This window comes from Chamaea fasciata, unplaced genomic scaffold (assembly GCF_029207755.1).
Source record: "Chamaea fasciata isolate MVZ Bird 193981 ecotype frontalis unplaced genomic scaffold, bChaFas1.0.hap1 SCAF_13, whole genome shotgun sequence".
In the NCBI taxonomy this organism is placed as follows: Eukaryota; Metazoa; Chordata; class Aves; order Passeriformes; family Sylviidae; genus Chamaea; species Chamaea fasciata.
In genome coordinates, this window is record NW_027094098.1 from 20392526 (window position 1) to 20410244 (window position 17719).

The 17719-nt window shown below is 58.4% G+C and overlaps 2 protein-coding genes across 5 annotated transcripts in view; both read right to left on the bottom strand.

Moving 5' to 3' along the window:
* Nucleotides 1–657: 657 nt before the first annotated feature.
* On the bottom strand, nucleotides 658–8082 carry OXTR (oxytocin receptor). Its single transcript, XM_066195579.1, has 2 exons — nucleotides 6966–8082; nucleotides 658–2935 (listed from the first exon to the last, which is right to left on the bottom strand). The coding sequence occupies exons 1-2, from the start codon at nucleotides 7894–7896 to the stop codon at nucleotides 2694–2696; spliced, it is 1173 nt and encodes a 390-aa protein (XP_066051676.1). The 5' UTR covers nucleotides 7897–8082; the 3' UTR covers nucleotides 658–2693.
* Nucleotides 8083–14450: 6368 nt separating this feature from the next.
* The window catches only part of RAD18 (RAD18 E3 ubiquitin protein ligase), a 29718-nt gene continuing 26449 nt past the window's right edge, over nucleotides 14451–17719 (bottom strand). For 2 of the 4 annotated variants that reach the window (XM_066195418.1, XM_066195417.1), the window contains 2 exons: nucleotides 17627–17689; nucleotides 14451–15936 (listed from right to left, as the gene is read on the bottom strand). In XM_066195418.1, the coding sequence (XP_066051515.1) occupies nucleotides 15834–15936; nucleotides 17627–17689 (166 nt within the window). In that variant the 3' untranslated portion in view covers nucleotides 14451–15833. The remainder of the gene's footprint in view (nucleotides 15937–17626; nucleotides 17690–17719) is intronic. The other 2 variants (XM_066195419.1, XM_066195416.1) reach the window with 1 other exon arrangement.

Here is a 17719-nt window from a genome sequence, read left to right on the forward strand (position 1 = left end):
GTCCCTTTCTCAGGGACAGCCTTCAGTGCGCACGTGCTCAGCCACAGCGATGTGTGTGTCCCACACGGCCGGGGCTGTCCCCGTGTCCCTGCCCTGTGCCCTGGGATGGAGCCCGAGGGGCCGCGGGACGGGCAGCACCGCGCCGGGGTACTCCCTCAGCATCCCGGGTTTGGGATGGGGAGGGCAGAGGAAGGATTCCCTGCCGGGACCGCGCTGCTCCAGCTCCAGGGAAAGAGGAGTGAGGGCCAAGAGGTGCCAGAGGTGCAGTTCAGAGCTGTTTCCTCCCCTGTAGTGTCAATTAATTTGTCGGTCCCTCTCCCACGGAGCTGCACTTTCACTTTGAGGCTCTTGAATGCCCTTTTGGCTCCAGCCTTAAGTGCTTTGCTGAACCAGGGCCCAGAAGGTCTCGTTGTGCAGAGGCTGTTCTCAACTGTCTCCATGTGCTCCTTCCCCTTGGCTCCCAACAAGGACTCGGAGCCAAAGACTCCTCTAGTGCCATGCCAGGGATGAGAAAGAGCCAGGTTTTCCACTGGAGCTTTTCCAAGGGCTTGGGATTGTGTGCTGCTGTTATTCCGCAGCAGTGTGGTACCCAAGCCCCAGCAACACGAGGGCTCAAGAAGGATGGAGTGATTTAAATATATATATATATGTATTTAGGTAATTATAGGGGGAGTGGGGGAAAGTCTCAAAAAAACACTTCATTTTTTGTGGGAATAAAACCAATTAAAATCAATTGTATAATGGTCTTATACTACTTCTAATTTGTTGTTGTTACTTTTCTAGTAGTTCACTGCCTGAACCCAAAACCCCCTGAAATGCTGATGTGTCCACCACAGTGCTGGGCTCCCAGCACCTGGGGCACACACTACTCACCTGTCAGCACCTTTGTTTCACCTTTGACCCACCTGAAAAGCTTTTTGGCAGCGCATTCACCTGGGACACTCCCTGGGCACCACCCAGCTCAGCATCTCCAGGTATGGGGCACGGCCCTGCCCGACCCCAGACACCACCAGAAGCTGCCACCAGGGCTGGAGGGCAATTCCAGTGTGTCCCAAAGCTCCCTCTGTCCTCCGTGCACCCGTCCCAGTGACACCCACTGCCCTGTTCTCGCCCCTCCCTGGCAGGTGGAGGAACCAGGCTCTCAGACCCTCCAGAAAAGGAGACCCCTCCTTCCTTGTTTTGTGCTGAAGTTTGTGACTCTCAGGGAGGAGGGTGAAGGTGGGAGGAAAATGCTCTGTGGTGTCCTCAGGATTTCAACCACTCAGCAAGAGTGCTGGGAGCTCACCTGGAGCTCCACAAAAAAATTCCAAGGGATGCCAGGATAGGAAAGGTGCAAATGGACCTGCTGGTGGCAGTGAAGAAACAAAGGACACGTTTAAATGCATTTTTCATGTTCATTCCCATCATGAAAGGCCGGATTCCATCACCCTTGGAGAGCCCCGGCTGTGCCCCCTGCAGTGCCCGTGTCACAGGCAGCTCTGTGCCCTGCGGGCAGAGCCGGTGCTGCGGCAGCGCTGCTCGGGGATCACCGCGGGGCCACAGCCGCCCTGGGGGATTTGTTTGGGTGTTCCAGCCTTGCTTCCCTTCATTCCCTCACCCCGCGCCCCCCCTCGCCTCCCCCCTGCCTTCCACCAGTCAGAAAAGTTTATTTACAGTGTTTGTTACCGATAAAAATCCGTGCCGTGAGCATGCCCCGTGCTGTAGAGCACGAGAATGGCACTGGGGCACTGGGAGACTCCGTGGGACCTGCGGGGACCCCAGAGCCACGCCTGGCCTCGGGGACACGGCGGAGTGTCCCTGTCAGAGCCCGGGGAGCCCAGCCCGGACCTCACCTGTGCAGAAGCGGCTCAGCACACCCGGCCAGGCAGCACTGCCCAGACCCCGGCCCCAGCCCTGCCCTGTCCGGGTGACCGTCAGCACAGCCTCAGTGGCCACAGGCTGCGGGGCTGGGCTGGGACACCCGGGCCACAGCGCTGTCCCCTTCCAGGTGCTCCTGCTGCCCCCAGGAGTGCCCTTGTCTGTGCCCCAGGCAGGGGGAGCAGGGCTGGCACGGTGCAGGGCTGCAGGGCTGGCACGGTGCAGGGCCGCAGGGCTGGCACAGTGCAGGGTTGCAGGGCTGCAGGGATGTAAAGCTGCAGGGTTGCAGGGCTGGCACAGTGCAGGGTTGCGGGGCTGCAGGGCTGGCACAGTGCAGGATTGCAGGGCTGCAGGGCTGCAGAGCTGCAGGGACGGGGCTGTCTCTGCCCCAAGCGAAGCCAGTGCTCCTGCGCTGAGCACAGTTCCAGGCGCTGGCGTCCTGCAGGATCCTGCTGCAGCTGAGGTGGGACAGAGCCCAGCCGTGCACAGGGGTGCCAGCCTCTCCCTGTGCTGCAGCAGCCCCTTCCATCCCACAGGGGTGCACCGTGCCTGCCCCAGCAGCACCGGGTCATTTGTCCCTCCTGGTGGCATCCACAGGCCGCTGCTGCCAGGGCTCGGGGCTCAGGAGCGGCTTCCTGCTCTCTAATCGCGGGCAGCACTGAAACCTGGACGCGGAATTCCTCCCCCGCTCCCGCCTCGGTTAAACAACGCCCTCCGTACATGCTTACAGCCATATTTACACCGATTTATGCAGCCCCTCCTCGCCCGGGTCCAGCTTTCCACAGGGGAGCCCTGGAGGCACACGGCGGAGGCACGAGGCCCCGGGGCCGACGGCCTCACGTCGTGGGCGGCTGCACGAAGCTCCTCTGGCTGGTGCTCCTGCAGCTGAGGACGAAGGAGGACGAGTTGCTCTTCTTGCCCAGGTCACACGCCGGCCGCGACTTCAGGTACCGCGTGGAGCAGCAGAGGAAGCGGCGCATCAGGTCGTGGAAGAGGTGCCCGGTGTAGAGCATGTAGATCCAGGGGTTGCAGCAGCTGTTGAGGCTGGCCAGGAGCATGGCGATGATGAAGGGGGAGGCTGCGGGACAGAGGCGCGGCGGGCTCAGGGCGCGGCACAGGGCGCGGCGGCCCCGGCCCCGGAGGGACGAGCCCGCAGGAGCAGCTCGGGAAACGAGAGCTGGGGCAGGGCAGGGGCGAGGCTCCAGCACCTCGGGGCTCGGATTTGCCCCGCTCCCTCCGGCGCTGGCCTGCCCAGGAGGCAGAGCTGCCCCCAGCCCCGGCACCACCGCGCTGGGAGCTGCCCGAGGCAGCGAGGGGCACCGCGGCCCCGGGGCTGCCGTGGCACAGAGCAGGTCTGGGGCCAAGCAGAGCCGCTGGCTCATCTTCCCGCATCAGCGGCTGATGTGGGGCAGGCTCTCGATTTCCAGCCCCTCGGGCTGTGGGACAGGGGGTGTCCCCTGCTCCGGGGCTGTCCCCGCCGCCAGCCCGGCCCTGTCTGAGCCCTTTGCCCGGTGCTCTCCCAGCACCTTTCTCCAGCCGTCTTTCTTTCCCCCGGATTGATGTTGCCCACACCGTGCTCTGCCAGGAAAGAGGATGGCCATTCCCACATGACGGATCCTGGAGCCCGGCAGCCCCCGGGGTTGGGGAATGGTGGCAGTGCAGGGCCAGCACATCAAAGCTCTGGCTGCGGCTGCTGCTCTCTGTCCCCAGTGCCCACTGTCGCACCTGTGAGGCTGGATCAGCACCTCCGGGGACAAAGGGACGGTGGGACTGGCATCTGCCATGGCACCAGCACAAGGGGGGACGTCCCCTCCATGAGGTGGCAGCAGGTGGAGATGGAGCCTTTATCCTGTTCCCTGTCTCCCAGCCCATCTCCTCAGTGAGGATGAGCTCGGTGGGTTTGGCTGCTCCCGGCCCCTTCGTGCCTCTGCAAAAATGCACTGGCAGTTTTTAGACCAGTGAAGAAATGTGACTATCAATGCTTGCTTCCAAATTCACCTTTAGCCAAGGGATGTGTAATTCCTGCTCTTGTGATGTCTGCTCCAACTGCTTTTAATTTCAAGCATATGCTAAAAAATAATTCCATGTGGCGTGGTTACAAATCCCAGGCACAAGACCTGAAATTCATCACAGTGTTTCTACTCACTTGAAAACACCCAGCCGGGGCTGACTCAGCTCTTCCCTCTCTGCAGGAGGCAAATTGAATTTCAGGGAGCTTACTGCAGGTGCAGAGGATGGATTGATCCCCTCCCTGGCTGGAAGACCAGAGACCGCCGAGGGGTCTGTGACCAGGCAGCTCTGTCCCTCAAGGCTGGCCCTGTCCCCTCCCTGCTGCTGGGCATGTCCCAGAGCAGCGGACAGAGGTGCAGGGTGTGCCCCAGCAGGGCTCTGGGGGCTCTGCTGCAAACACCCCGTACAGGAGTGGGATGGGATGAGGGGCTCCCCAGTTCCCACACACTGACCGGGGCCATTGCTCAGGTGTCAGGGCACCCGCCCCGAGGTGAAGGGACCCACAGGACAGTCATGGTGCTTCACAGCCCTGCTCGTCCTCCCAGGTGCCTTGAGCCAGCCCTGACTCCGAGCCCAGAACCCCGCAGGTGTTCCCTGTGAAGTGTGTGCAGCAGGAGCCTCCTTCCACCCCGTGGTCTGTGGAGGGTCCCCGGTGCTTAAACCAGCCCCTGCATCACAACCTGCAGCTCCAACCCACCTCGGAGAGGCTTTGGGGTGTGTGGCCACCTAAGGGGGATCTCTGCCCTCTGGCCAGTCACCCCCAGTGCAGCTCCCTGGGGTGCAGCTGTGCCCCCATTCCACTGGCTCCCAGGGCCCCCTGCCTTCCCTCCCCTCTGCCCTTTCCCTGGCTGTGCCCTCACAGCTGTGGGGTGAGGAACAGCCTCCTTCCCTTCCCCAACGCGGGGTGCACCTCTCCTGTACCCCCTCATGCTGCTAGGCCACAGAACCCCAGGCCTGGTGAAGGGAAGGGATCTGGGATCAGGGCAAGGCTGTGGGAATGCTGCAGGCAAAGCCCGTGTCCTCTGCAGGGAGGTCTGACTGTGCTGTCCCCTCACGCCTCTGGGCAGCCAGCAGGGAGGAGGAGAGCCTGGGAGGAAGGGCTGGGGTCTCCCAGCACTTGTGTCCACCCCAGGCTTCTTCTCCCCATGCCATGAAAGCCTCCAGCACGAGCCCTGGCAGAGCTCCCACCCCGTGCTGCAGCCGCGGGCGTGATGGAGTGGGGAGTGTGGTACAGCCAGGAGGGGCTGGAGATCCCTGGGACCTTCAAGCAAAGAGGGGAAAAAGGAAAGGGAAAAGGGAAAAGGGAGAAGTGCTGCAAGGCTGACTGCACAGGGTGAGCAAGGGAAAGGTTCCCCGTGTAGCCAGAAGGATTGGGGTGGACAAATCCTGCCCATCAGGGGTCAGCAAGGCAGCAGAGGTTTGGGTGCTGCCGAGGGTCGTGTGCTGGGAAGGGAAGGGCAGCCCTAGAGAGTGCAAGATCAAAACACAGCACAAGGGAGGGCCGCTGCTTCACCCCAGAGCCCATCCAGGAACTGGAAGTTTTGACCAGCCTGAATCAGGTGGAAAACCCCTGGAGCACCCAGGGTGGTGCATAAGCCACATTCCACTTCTCCTGAAATAAATGGAGCAGAGAGAAGCAGCAGAGGCAAAGCAAACCTGCCTGCCTGGCTGGGGCTCCTTGGCCAGCCCAGGGCACAGAGGCACACGGGCTGAGGGACACTGGGTTTTCCACAGGGTGCTGTGCAGTGGGAGAGGGCTCGGGAAGGGCAGAGAGCTGGGCTGAGCAGCCGTGCCCTGTGAGCTGCCCTGTGCCCTAAGAGCCGTCCTGTGCCCTGCTCCGTGCCCTGTGGGCTGTCCTGTGCCCTAACAGCCGTCCTGTGAGTGCCCTGTGAGTGCCCTGTGCCCTGCTCCGTGCCCTGTGAGCTGCCCTGTGCCCTAAGAGCTGCCCTGTGAGCTGCCTGGTGCCCTGCTCCGTGCCCTGTGAGCTGCCCTGTGCCCTGCCCCGTGCCCTGTGGGCTGTCCTGTGCCCTAAGAGCTGTCCTGTGAGCTGCCCTGTGCCCTGCTCTGTGCTGTGCCCTGCCCCGTGCCCTGTGGGCTGCCCTGTGCCCTGCCTTGTGCCAGCAGAGCTCAGCCCCGTGCCGTGGCAGGGCTGCAGGGCCAGGAGGGAGCAACTCCTCCTCTGTTTTTGGCATCCACACACTCGGCGCTTCTGTTGAGCCTGGCTCAGTCCATCCAAGGCGCTCTCAGCCCTGGGTGCACTTTTCTGCCCTTTCTCCCACCTCAGAAAGTCGTGAAGAGTTTTCGTTTGAGGTCTCCCAGGTGGTTCTCCCATCTGCCGGGGGACAGCACAGACCTGCACAGCTCCAGCCATGTCACACCAGGGAGGGTGACACTTTTTGTTCTATCTGCAACCTCAGTGGTGGCGGGAGCAGCCAGCCCAAATAGAAAAAAATGGCAAATCCATGACTCCACATCTTTAGGGAAAGGTTTTGCTCATATATCAGGGGTTTTCTACAGGAACCATCCTCCAGTCAGAGGTAAAGTAACAGCAGCACAGTCCCGGGGTCGATGGAGCGGGAGGAGAGGACAAGAGTAAAAAGCAAAAAGCGAAAAGTGAGGAAAAAACAATACAAGAAAGGAAAGGAAGTGGGGCTGTGCAGCTTTCTCCTGAGCTCCCAAGCAGCCCGTCCCAGCACCCAGGGTGGGAAGTGAACCTCCAGGGATCCCAGAGCAGCACCCAGGGACAGCCACCCTGCGGGGACAGCCACCCTGCGGGGACAGCCACCCTGCGGGGACAGCCACCGGCCAGGGACAGCCACCGGCCAGGGACAGCCACCCTGCGGGGACAGCCACCACCACCTGCACTGCCCGACCCCGGAGCCGCAGTGGGCCGGAATTTGCCAGAGCCACGGCAGCCCTTGACCAGGAAAGGCGCGGCTCAGCCTGTCGGGGCTTTCTCCGGGTTTTCACTGCTGCCTGTCGGGGCTTTCTCCGTGTTCAGGACTTTCCCCCATCTCCTCCCGCCCACCCCCGGCCCGGAGCAGTTTCTGCCGTGGCTGTCCCCGGGCACTGAGCAGGGCGAGGGAGGGGAGCTGTACCTTCCTGCGGGGCGTTGGTGTCCCACACAGACCACATCTGCACGAAGAAGAAGGGAGTCCAGCACACTATGAACGCCAGCACGATGATAAAGGTCATTTTGACCGTGCGGATCTTGGCTTTAGAGATGAGCCTGGTGCTGCTGACCCTGGCAAACACCTTCCCGCCGCGGGAGCCTGAGCCCAGACCCACGCTGGGCCCGTGAGCCGTCTTCAGCTTCACGTTCTGCCAGATTTTGAAGCTGATCAAGCCATAGCAGATGCTCAGCATCAACACGGGGATGATATAGACCATGAGGGTGATCCAGGTGACGTAGGCTTTCGGTCCCCAGGGCTGGATGAAATCTGCCCAGCAGTCGTAAACCCCATTCCCCACATCCCGTAGGGAAAATATGTGGATCTGAGGGATGCTGACCAGCAGGCACAGCAGCCAGGTGAGGAGGACAGAGACCCTGTCAGCTCTCCTGTGCAGGGACCTCAGTGGCTGACAGATGGCCAAGCAGCGGTCCAGGGACATCAGCAGGAGCATGTAGGTGGAGGCGAACATTCCCACTACCTGCAGGTACTTGATCAGGCGGCAGAGGAAGTCTGGCCCGTAGAACCTGAAGGTGATGTCCCAGATGAGCTGGGGCAGCACCTGGAAGATGGCCACCACCAGGTCAGCGATGCTCAGGTGCTTCATGAAGAAGTACATGCGGGAGTGCTTGTGGCGGGTGGTGTGGATGGCCAGGAGCACGCACAGGTTGCCGGTCAGGGCCAGGAACAGGATGAGGCACAGGACTGTCACCTCCACCTTGGCCATGTCCTCGTTCCTCTTCAGGGGGTCGGCGGTGCTGTTCCTGCCGGCGCTCAGGTTCTCCAGCCGGAGGCTGCCGTTCCCCAGGGAGCTGTTGATGGTCCAGGTGCTGCTCCCCGCCAGGTACAGCTTCTCCATGGCCAGCGCCGACCCGCATCGAGCCTGGGGCAGGGTGAGGGCACAGAGTGGGCAGAGAGTGGCCAGAGCCTCGACCGACGCGTTCCTGTGCGGCAGCCGGGTGTCCGTCCCCGCCGCTCTCTCTCCGTGTCTCCTCGGTTCTCAACACTGCCCCGCTCTCCGCGCTCCCCGCTCCGTGTCCCCCCGCGCTCCCCTCCCGGCGACCCCTCCCCGCCGTGCCGCTCTCTGTGCCCGTCCCCGTCCCCGTGTCCCGGGCGGCGGCTCCCCGCGGCTCCTCCCTGTCCCCCGGCCGGTCACTCGGCGTCTCCGCCGGCTGCTGCCCCGCCACGAGCCCCGGCGCAGGGGCCGGGCGAGCGGCGGGGGCGGCGGGCAGAGGCGGGTCCCGGCCCGGCCCCTCGGGGCCCGCCCGCGGCCGCTGGCCCCGCACCCGGACCCGCCTCAGCATCTTCCCCCGCGCCCGCCCCGGAGCGCGGCCGCTCGCGCTCCCGAGCCCAGGTTCCTGCAGCCCCGACTCCCCGCAGCTCCGCTCTGCCCGGGCAGCCCCGACTCCCCGCAGCTCCGCTCTGCCCGGGCAGCCGCGGTTCCCGCAGCCCCGCTCCCCCGGGCAGCCGCGGTTCCCCCCAGCCCCGCTCCCCCGGGCAGCCCCGGTTCCCCCCAGCCCCGCTCCCCCGGGCAGCCCCGGTTCCCCCCAGCCCCGCTCCCCCGGGCAGCCCCGGTTCCCCCCAGCCCCGCTCCCCCGGGCAGCCCCGGTTCCCCCCAGCCCCGCTCCCTCGGGCAGTTCCGGTTCCCGCAGCCCCGGTTCTCCCCAGCCCCGCAGCCCCTCTCCTCTCCGGCAGCCCCGGTTCCCCCCAGCCCCGCTCCCCCCAGCCCCGCTCCCCGGTGCAGCCCCGCTCGCCCCAGCCCCGGTTACCCCCAGCCCCGCTCCCCCCAGCCCCGCTCCCCCCAGCCCCGCTCCCCCCAGTCCCGGTTCCGCAGCCCCGGTTACCCCCAGCCCCGCTCCCCCCAGCCCCGGTTCCCGGAGCGGAGCCGCGAGGGGGAGCGGCGGAGCGAGGCTGCGGCGATGGGCGGGGGCCGCCCGCACACCCCAGAGCCCAGAGGCCCCGGGCAGAGAACGGAGGGTGGGAGCACGCCCCGGGCTCACCCCCGGCACAGCCCGGCCCTGCCGGAGCTGCCGTCGCAGGACGCCCAGGACAGGTCTCCCGCAGATGCCAGCCCGGCCTCGTCCACGGAACAGGCTCAGGCGTTGGTCACCTGGCAGTTAACACACCCACCGAGAGCTTCCCTCTTCTTCCAGGAGGAAGATTTCAGAGTGTTATTTCTATATAAGAGGGAGCAGTGGCTATGAGTGATCCCATCTGTCACCCACCCATCAGCACAACTCAATGGTTGTCCCCATTGTCAGGCTCCCTACGAGGGATCCAGAACCCAAAAGTGCAGGTGGGATGTTCAGAAGAGCATGGAACTCTCCCAGGGTCATGGAATCCCTCAGCCCAGCAGCCCTGAAGGCCCTGAGCATCACCACCCTCTGCTCCCCACTGCAAGTCATATCTCAAACCCTCCTCAGCCCAGCCTTAGCCCTGAACAAACATCCCTGCAGCTATTTTTAAAGACTGTTGGGAAGCTTTAGCTCCATGCAAGATGTAGAAACGTTAAATCCTTTGGCACGTTCTTCCCTCCAGGGTTCACGTTCTTCCTCCTGCAGGCAATAAAGCTGCTGTGGGAACGGCTGTGGAGCGCAGCTCACCACGAGCAATGCTTGTTTTGTTGTTCTGCTGGTTTGGGGAGAGCTCTGGGGGAGGAGGTGACTGGGGGTGAAATCCTGGCTCCAGTGGAGGCGAGGGAAGGTTTGCCCTTGGCATCTGCCCAGTTCCTTGAGCACCTTGCAGGCTGAGGGATGTCCTTGGGGACTCGGGTGTGGCAGCAGCACCCCTGCGATGGTTCCTGAGGCGAGGCAGAGCAGCCACTGCTCCTCTCTGGCCTTGGGTGAGGTGTCACTCACGGCTGCACAGACCCCAGCACCTCCCCAGAAGAGACTGAAGTGCTGGAAAAGAGCAGGAAAGAGCCCAGGGCCCCTCATGCAGCCGCTGGCAGCTGAGCACCTCCAGGAGTGGTGCGCAGCTCTGAAGTGCATTTGCTACCAGCAACGAGTCACAGGTGCTCAGCTGGGGAAGAGCTGTGCCAGGATGGACCCCATTTGTCCCCGTGCCAACACCTCACGGCTCCCAGGGCCACATCCCCTGACATGCTGTGAGTGCAGGGACAGCTCAGTGAGGATCACACACCTGGGGGCTGGAATTTGGCACTGGGTGGGCTCAGGGTAACATCCAGCTCCTGGTGATCGTGTCAGGGCTGGGCATTGGCCCCCAACAGCCAGAGATGCTCGTGGCCCCTCACAGCCCCTCAGTCCTCACTCAGGCAAAGCTGCAGCTGCTCCACGACCAAAACCAAACCACACGTGATTTTGAAGCAAAGAAGCCTGTGAGAATCAAAGGGTTTTCTGAGTCATCCCCCTTCCCTCTTCCAGCTTTAAATGTTCAGGGATGCCATAGAGCTGGAAACATTTTTATTTTAAAAATACATGCTTTGGGATAATCAAAAGCACAAACACTAAATAAAGCTAAATTTAATTGCATTTCAGTGTACTGCTGGATCTGAAATAGCTGTTTTTCCAATAGCTATGTGGAATCACAACTTTATGGTCCCCAGGACAGAAGAGGCCTGGCAAACTGTCAAGCCCAGGCCACAGCTTTGCAGATGGAGCTGCAGCCGCCCATGAACTCGTGCATGGCTGCAGCCCACAGCCAGCACTGCAGGCTGGGGAGCCAGGACATGTACCTGGCTGCTCTTGCGTGGGAATTCCTATTTATCCTGGAATTTTTCCCTAGTCCTCACCTCTTGCACTCAGCCTGCAGGAAGCCTGACTTTGGTAAATCTAAAGCCACAGAGGAGCAGAGGAGGCAGAGAAGCTGACCTGTGCAGGCAGACAAACAGAGAAGGGAGGATCACCTTGGATGCTGCAGTTCTGAGTTCTATAAAGCATTCACAACAGAAAGAGAATTTACACGAGTTCATGCACGTATCAAGATAATTTCTTCTTTTCTTTTCCCCTGGTTTATCTGGGAACACACTAAACTTACTCAGTGTTAGAGAACCTCTCACATCATGTCCTTGAAAGGTTTATGGGATTCAAACCATTTCCTTTGAATCCCCAATTCACTGAAACCCACCGGCCTCTGCTCCCATGGCCTCCAGCCCGCACAAGCACCGGAGCCCGGGTCAGGCTCATCCAGCTTTGGGAGCTAAATCCTGGAAAAAGAGCCTGAATTTCCTGGCATTAGGCCAGCACACATTTCCATCCCCACCATCACTGGCACTCCACATGAAAACCCCGGAGCCTCTGCAGACAAATCCCAGAGCACACCGGGATGCCACCTCCTGCCCCGGGGTGAGCCCTGGCATACAGCAGCAGGGCTCTGATCAAATCATCCAGCTTAAACCCATTTAGACTAGAGCAGGCTATGGATCCTGCTGATCCTATCAGCCAGGCTGATCCTGCCACGCAGACAGTCCTGCTCAGGCTTAGGGCAGATGTCAGTGGTTTCTCTAGGGAAATCCCACACAGGCCACACTGCCCTGCACAGCCCAGCCCAGCCGAGGTGACAGAGCCTCTCCCCGAGGAGCCAGGTCTGTGCAGGGCTCCCAAGGACACTGTTTGTGCTAAAATGTTCCTTGCTTCATCCCATTATGGCCTCATAAAACCAATGGAGCCTGCCCAGACCCTGGGAGTAACAAGTTGGGATAATAAAGCTGAAATATGTATCCGTGTGGTTTTTAACAAAGAGGCTTCGGGTTCAAGCTGTTGGGAGATGATACAGTAATTTTACCGCTTTTGGGGGGATTTACTACATTTGTGTGTGGCTTCAAAGCGTTCATTGCAGAACCCTGAACTCTCATCACCATCAAGAAGGAATGAAAAGCAAAGCAGAGCCCCAGGGCCCTGGGGCTGTACCCGTGGCACTGGGATTCACACCTGCAGCAGCCACAGGTGTTATGGGACCTCAGACCCCAGTGACATACTGAGAATCTCTCAGGGATCTGGGATATCAACTAAACCTTTCCATAGGCAGAGGTGTGGATCACGCAGGTAGTGCGAGGCACAGCACTGCCTGCAGCCCCTGCACACACACTGATGCTTCTGTCCAGTAAAGTGAGGCACTTTTCTATTTGAACGAAATATAAATAGCAAGATCTATCTGAGATTTTGTTAGGTAAAGATAGAAGAGCCAGAAGAAAATCTGAGTATAGTCTTGTTTAGTACACATTCACATGCAAATTCTACAGTTATTTGCATACGTATATAAAGGAAAGTGAACCAAGTTCGGTGCTCATCACTACAACAAAATCTTAGCCCAGTGATATGAAGGAAGCAGCAGTGCTCAGGATAATTCAGTTTATCAGTGTGAGTATCTAAGCAGATGTGTCTGGGAATGCCCACAGGTGAGGGTGTTTCCACACAGCCCCCATTTCCCTGCAATGAAACCCGCAGTCCAGACCCCCGTGGGGCCAAATAATTGACCACAGCAGTGAGCTTTCACTACAAAAATGAAGCCCAGCTACATTTATACAAACTTTTCTGCCTCGCTAATTACTTCTCATTTGCAGTAATGTGTTTACCTTCTTCCTGAAGCTGGTAATTCATCCTCTTCTTTATTTAATTCCAGGTGGTTGTTTTGGACCCAACTCACTAATTTGTCCGTATCATTTTGAATTCAGGCTCTCTGGCTCCTCCGGTGCCAGGTGGGACAGAACCATGATTATTCTTTCCTCTGGGCAGCAGATCCTGGTGTTGGGCTTGGCCAGCAGGTAACTGTGATCCATCTTCAAGTCCTCTGTTTGTGTGAGGTGTTCCAATTCCGTAATAGCTGCTCTCTACGAAAACAGACTCTCCTTCAACCAAGAGGGTTTTTATTTTTAACTCCTGCCAGCAAACACAGCTGGCCTTGAGAGACCCTGAGACCCGAGTGTCCCCAGGTCCATCCCAGGGGTGCTGAGCCCAATCCTGTGTCCTGAGCTGCCAGGGAACCTCTGCAGTCCAGGCAGAGCCTGCCCTGAGCACTGTGACAGTGACAGCTCACTCAGTGACCCCGAGGGAGAGGCTGCAAACAGAGCAGCACCTGCTCTGAGCAGGCACAAACAGGCTCCACAGCCTGGCCAAATTCCCTCTGCCTCCAAAGCATTCCAGCAGAAACTCCCCCGTATCTCAAAGCTGAACAGCGGCAGGTGTTGCCCCCGCACCCCAGACTCCTGGTGAAGCCCCAGCCGCTCATTTCAGAGAGTACAAGCAGTGGGAGCCAGCAGGGAGGCCCGTGTCGGCAAGGGTGACTCTGCTCCTCTTCTCCCCCATTCCCAGGATCGCAGCCTTTCTCACGGCTCTGCTGCCGGGCTGGGGGAACAGAACATTTTTACTTTTTGATTATTTGGTTTCCACGTTTGCCCTTCTGCCCCGGCCCGAAGGACTGCTCCATGACTAAATTCATTTCCTCCTGAATGGATTCCCTGCCCCAAGCAGCCCTTCCCAAAGCTTTCCAGTGGCAGCCCGGCCCAGCACCGCCCTGGCTGCCAGTATCAGTCCCCTGGGGAGCTTCTGCCCTGCTCCCAATTCTCCAGGGAGCCGCAGTCATCGGGAATCTGCCTCAGACCCACTCTGGGAATTGCTGCAGGGAGGCTGGACCCACAGCAGGGTGGGATGGAGGGTCCCCAGGCCCCCATCCCGGGCAGCAGGGTGAGACAGAGGGTCCCAGGGACTCACAGCCCCGCACTGCCAAGCCGCAGGTGATGTGCCAAGCATGGGTCAGATCAGCCCAGGGAAAAGGTGTCAGGAGGGAGCAGTAACTCTGTGATTACTCACCCAAAGAACACAAGGGTGGGGTTTTCCCCCTGGATGGGGCCGAGGGCCATGCTCAGCCCCAGCAGGACCCTGCGCCCCCCCAGTGTCAGCGCTGCCTCTGCTCCTCTGGCCTGACCTGCGCCCCCAGCCCGGCTGCTCCCACTCGCCCCTTGACTCGGTGACGGAGGAGCAGAGCTGCCCAGGGGAGCAGGGGACACGGCAGCCCGGGGAGGACACTGTGTTTCCTTCTCTGTTGTTTTTTCCCTCATGTTATGCAGTTCCTGTGAACCTCGGGTTGGTGAGATGTGCAGCAAGCATCATTTATGGCACCCGGGGGATCAGCAGCCCCCAGGCAAAGGCTGGACCTGGCACTGGCCTGGGGCTGGAGCTGGGGCTGGAGCTGGCCCTGGGCCCGGCAGGAGAGGCTGGACCCTGCCCAGGCACCCACTCCGCCACGGGGGGAATGAGGCATCAGACCATCAAACCCCGTTTTTTCCTAAGCCTCCACACTGCCCAGTGTGTGCTCCACGCAGCCTCCCCCTGCACCTCGGCCACCGTGTCTGAGCCCACCCACGTTTGTCACCTCCAGAGACGGCACTGCCCTCCTCTGGCTCCAACCCACAGCCCCCTGCCAACGGAGGGGAGAAGATCCATCCCAGACAACGGACACTGGTTTGGACTTTCAATGGTGATGACACAACAAGAAGTGATACAAAAAAAATTCATCTTGACAGGGTGTCCGCAAACCAGGCTAATTCCCGCCCGTATTTAATGTGTCGGCTGCTCTCTCCCTTCCCTGCCCCATGGAATTGCCACAGCTCCCGTGTGGCTCTTCAGCTCATTTCCAATGGGAATGTCAGTACCTGCAGCCACAGAGCCGCGGTGCCCCCACACCAGTGCCCTCCCTCACAACAGCAGCTGCTTTGCAAGTGCCTGGAGAAAGCTTTTTATGACACTAATTTACAATATTATTACCATTCACTGGCCAACTGCAACCAATTCCAATGCCTGACGTGAGCTGCTGTGACAAAAAGGCAGCCCTAAAGCAGACATCAATAATTATTGTCTTTCACAAGGTTTGGTTTAGTAAAAAAGAACGAAATCCACACAGCAGATTCCTGCTTTGCCTCTGCATCTCTCCACCTCGTGCACTTATGATAGTTTATATCTGCCACGACTCAGCCTGTTCCAAACACAAATATTCCTGGGAACCATGGCTTGAGAAGGATTATTTCTGAATCCCAGCTACAGTCTGAAGCCAAGACATAACAACCCTCAATCTTACTCAGATTTTGTGCCTTCTCTGCCAAGCTCCCAGTGACAGGCTCTGACCAAAACTTCAGGGCTCAGCAAAAGCACCTGAATTATTTTTCATATTTTGCTTACAAGCTTTATTTTTCAAAGCCTTCCCTAATGTTCAGGTTTCTTGCATTTCCTTCATTTTCTTCCACTGCTTTATTACATCACAAAATTCCACCATCTCCTAAGGAAGATCACTTTTCAATGTAACTATCTGCTTGAAAGCTAGAATACTTATTGTCCAACAACCTTCCAACTTCTTTCCAGTTTCAGGATTTCAAACTGAAATAACAACACATAATACTAAGTAAGTTTACACAGAGAGATACAAAAAAGCCTGATGGTGTAGGACAGAATCTCCCTGCATTCCTCAGTCCCTCCCTCCCCTGGCTGTGCCAGGGAACTGGGGCACCAGTACCTGCCCACCCCCAAACAAAACACTGTCCTGCAGCTTCCAGGAGGGCAGGAGAGGCTTCCAGAGGATACAGGCAGGAGCAGTGGCAGCACAGACCCCGGTGCCGCAAGGGAACTCAGGCAGAGGAGCCAGGTCAGGCTCCTGCAGGGCTCTGGCACCCCGTCCCCAACCACAGCCATCGGTGGCTCACAGGGCTGTGGGCAAACCCACCAGCCTGGTCATTAAGGCAGCTGGAATGGCAGTGATGTGAAAATACAGCATTTTACTCAGTGCCCAGGTACTCTGAGAATGGGAGGAGGCCAGGAGGTGTTTCCCAGCCCGGGCATTCCTGCAGCACTAGCTCCTCTTCCTCTTGCCCTGGGGAAAGGCTCCGTCGTTGTCGGGGATGCGCAGCCGGCGCTGAGTCCTCCTGCTCCCTGCCAGGGCCACGGAGCTGCTGCTGGGGAGACAGAAAAGAAGGGAAAATGGGGTCTGCAAGTGCCCCACACACAGCACACACTGATGCTGTACACAACACCGGGAGCAGCACACAGATGCTGCACATGTGCGTGTTACAGGTCACGGGGAATCACGGCGTGGTTTGGGTTGGAAGGGAACTTAAAGATCATCTCATTCCACCCCTGCCACGGCAGGGACACCTTCCACTATCCCAGGTTGCTCCAAACCCTGTCCAGCCTGGCCTTGGACACTTCCAAGGATGGGGAGAGAAATATTTCTCTGTCTTCTCATCTGAGGAAGGTGACAGCACCATGAATCATCCCATAGCTCCTGAGCCTGCAGGAACAGGGTCATCACAATGCCTCTCCTTCTGTTCCCAGAAACCAGTTTGGAACCCAGGGAACAGCAGCAACCCCCAGATTCCTTGTCCATAAGAGAGGACAGCCCCTGGCAGTGACCAAACCATAAGGATGTTCCATCAGAAAAGGCAGTTTGGGGCACAGCTGTGTGGAAGCAGAACGAGAGGTTGGTCAGTGTTACCCCCAGAGGAGTGCTTGGGGCCTGCAGCCTTGCCAGTCACTCTCCTCATTTATGGACAAAGTATTCTCCACAGAAAACTCAACTGTTTTATTTTTAGTCACAGTTAATTTTAAAGAAAAAAAAAAAAACCTCTTAAACTAGCTGTATGTAAATGAAGCAGCTGATTTCCATCATTCAGCCTTGGAGCTTAAAATTCCACATAGTGTTGACATGAAAGATGCCGCTAATCTGTCAACAGCTTTTGCTAATTAAACATTCCTTTTAAGTGCACTTTGTTTTATACCATCTGCTAGGCTGAATCCATCCTGCAGGGACTATTCATTTATCTTAAACTGGGGATTCACAACTGAAAAAAACAATGGAAAACTCCGAGATGCTCAAGTCCACATCTGCTGACTAGCACCAGATCCGCACTGAAGATACTGGCAGGTCCAAGTTGTGTTCCAGAGCTGCACCACGATGGAATTGGATGTCCTGCATCCCTGGGACCCTCAGGGAAATGGATTCCTGCACCCCTGGGACCCTCAGCCACGCCCAGGGAGGTCTGTGGGACTCCCAGCACTGAGATTCAGCCGGGACTTTGGTGGTGGGACTGAACACACATTCCCAGAGCACCGAGCCCAGGGACCTCACAGACCCACGGGCCTCTCCAGCTCTCCCCAGTCCCCTCCCACAGGTTTTCATGTGGGAAACATGACTCAGAGACTTGCAGACACTGAGATTTTAACAACCAGGAAGTGCTCTTCTCATTTCAAACAGAAGTAAATCAAAACTGATGCTCAATTCCAGCATGTTCAACTTTTCAGCCTCACCTACAGCTCTGTCAGCAATGGAATTCTCAAATGAAATAGAAGATCAGATTTAATTTTCCATTAAAAAGCAGTCTCCTCTTTTTTTTTTTTTTTAATTAAAATATATACTTATATATCCATTAGAATAAAGATACTCAATTGGGCATCTGTGGATTCTTGGAGGACCCAGGCATCATTTTACAAGGATCCACATTCACTGACCAAACTGTGCTTGCCAGACCTGTGGGGATTCTCCAAGGATCTGACTTTCCTGAGGCATTTCCTTCTCCAGGATTCCACCGAGTGCAAACTACAGACCTAAACCTATCCCAAGGACCAGCTCTGGGATATTCTACTCACCTCTCAGAGGATGCTGAACACGTCTCAGACTCTTCCACATCTGCCAGAATGTCCGAATTGGTGCTGAAGGGGAAAATAAAACGGATGGAAATC

What these genes read in the sequence shown, in the direction of transcription:
- OXTR (XM_066195579.1), bottom strand. Translation starts at nt 7,896, where the DNA reads ATGGAGAAGCTGTACCTGGCGGGGAGCAGCACCTGGACCATCAACAGC. An exon ending in CACCAACGCCCCGCAGGAAG is followed by an intron (nt 2,936 to 6,965) that starts GTACAGCTCCCC and finishes TCTGTCCCGCAG; the next exon opens with CCTCCCCCTTCATCATCGCC.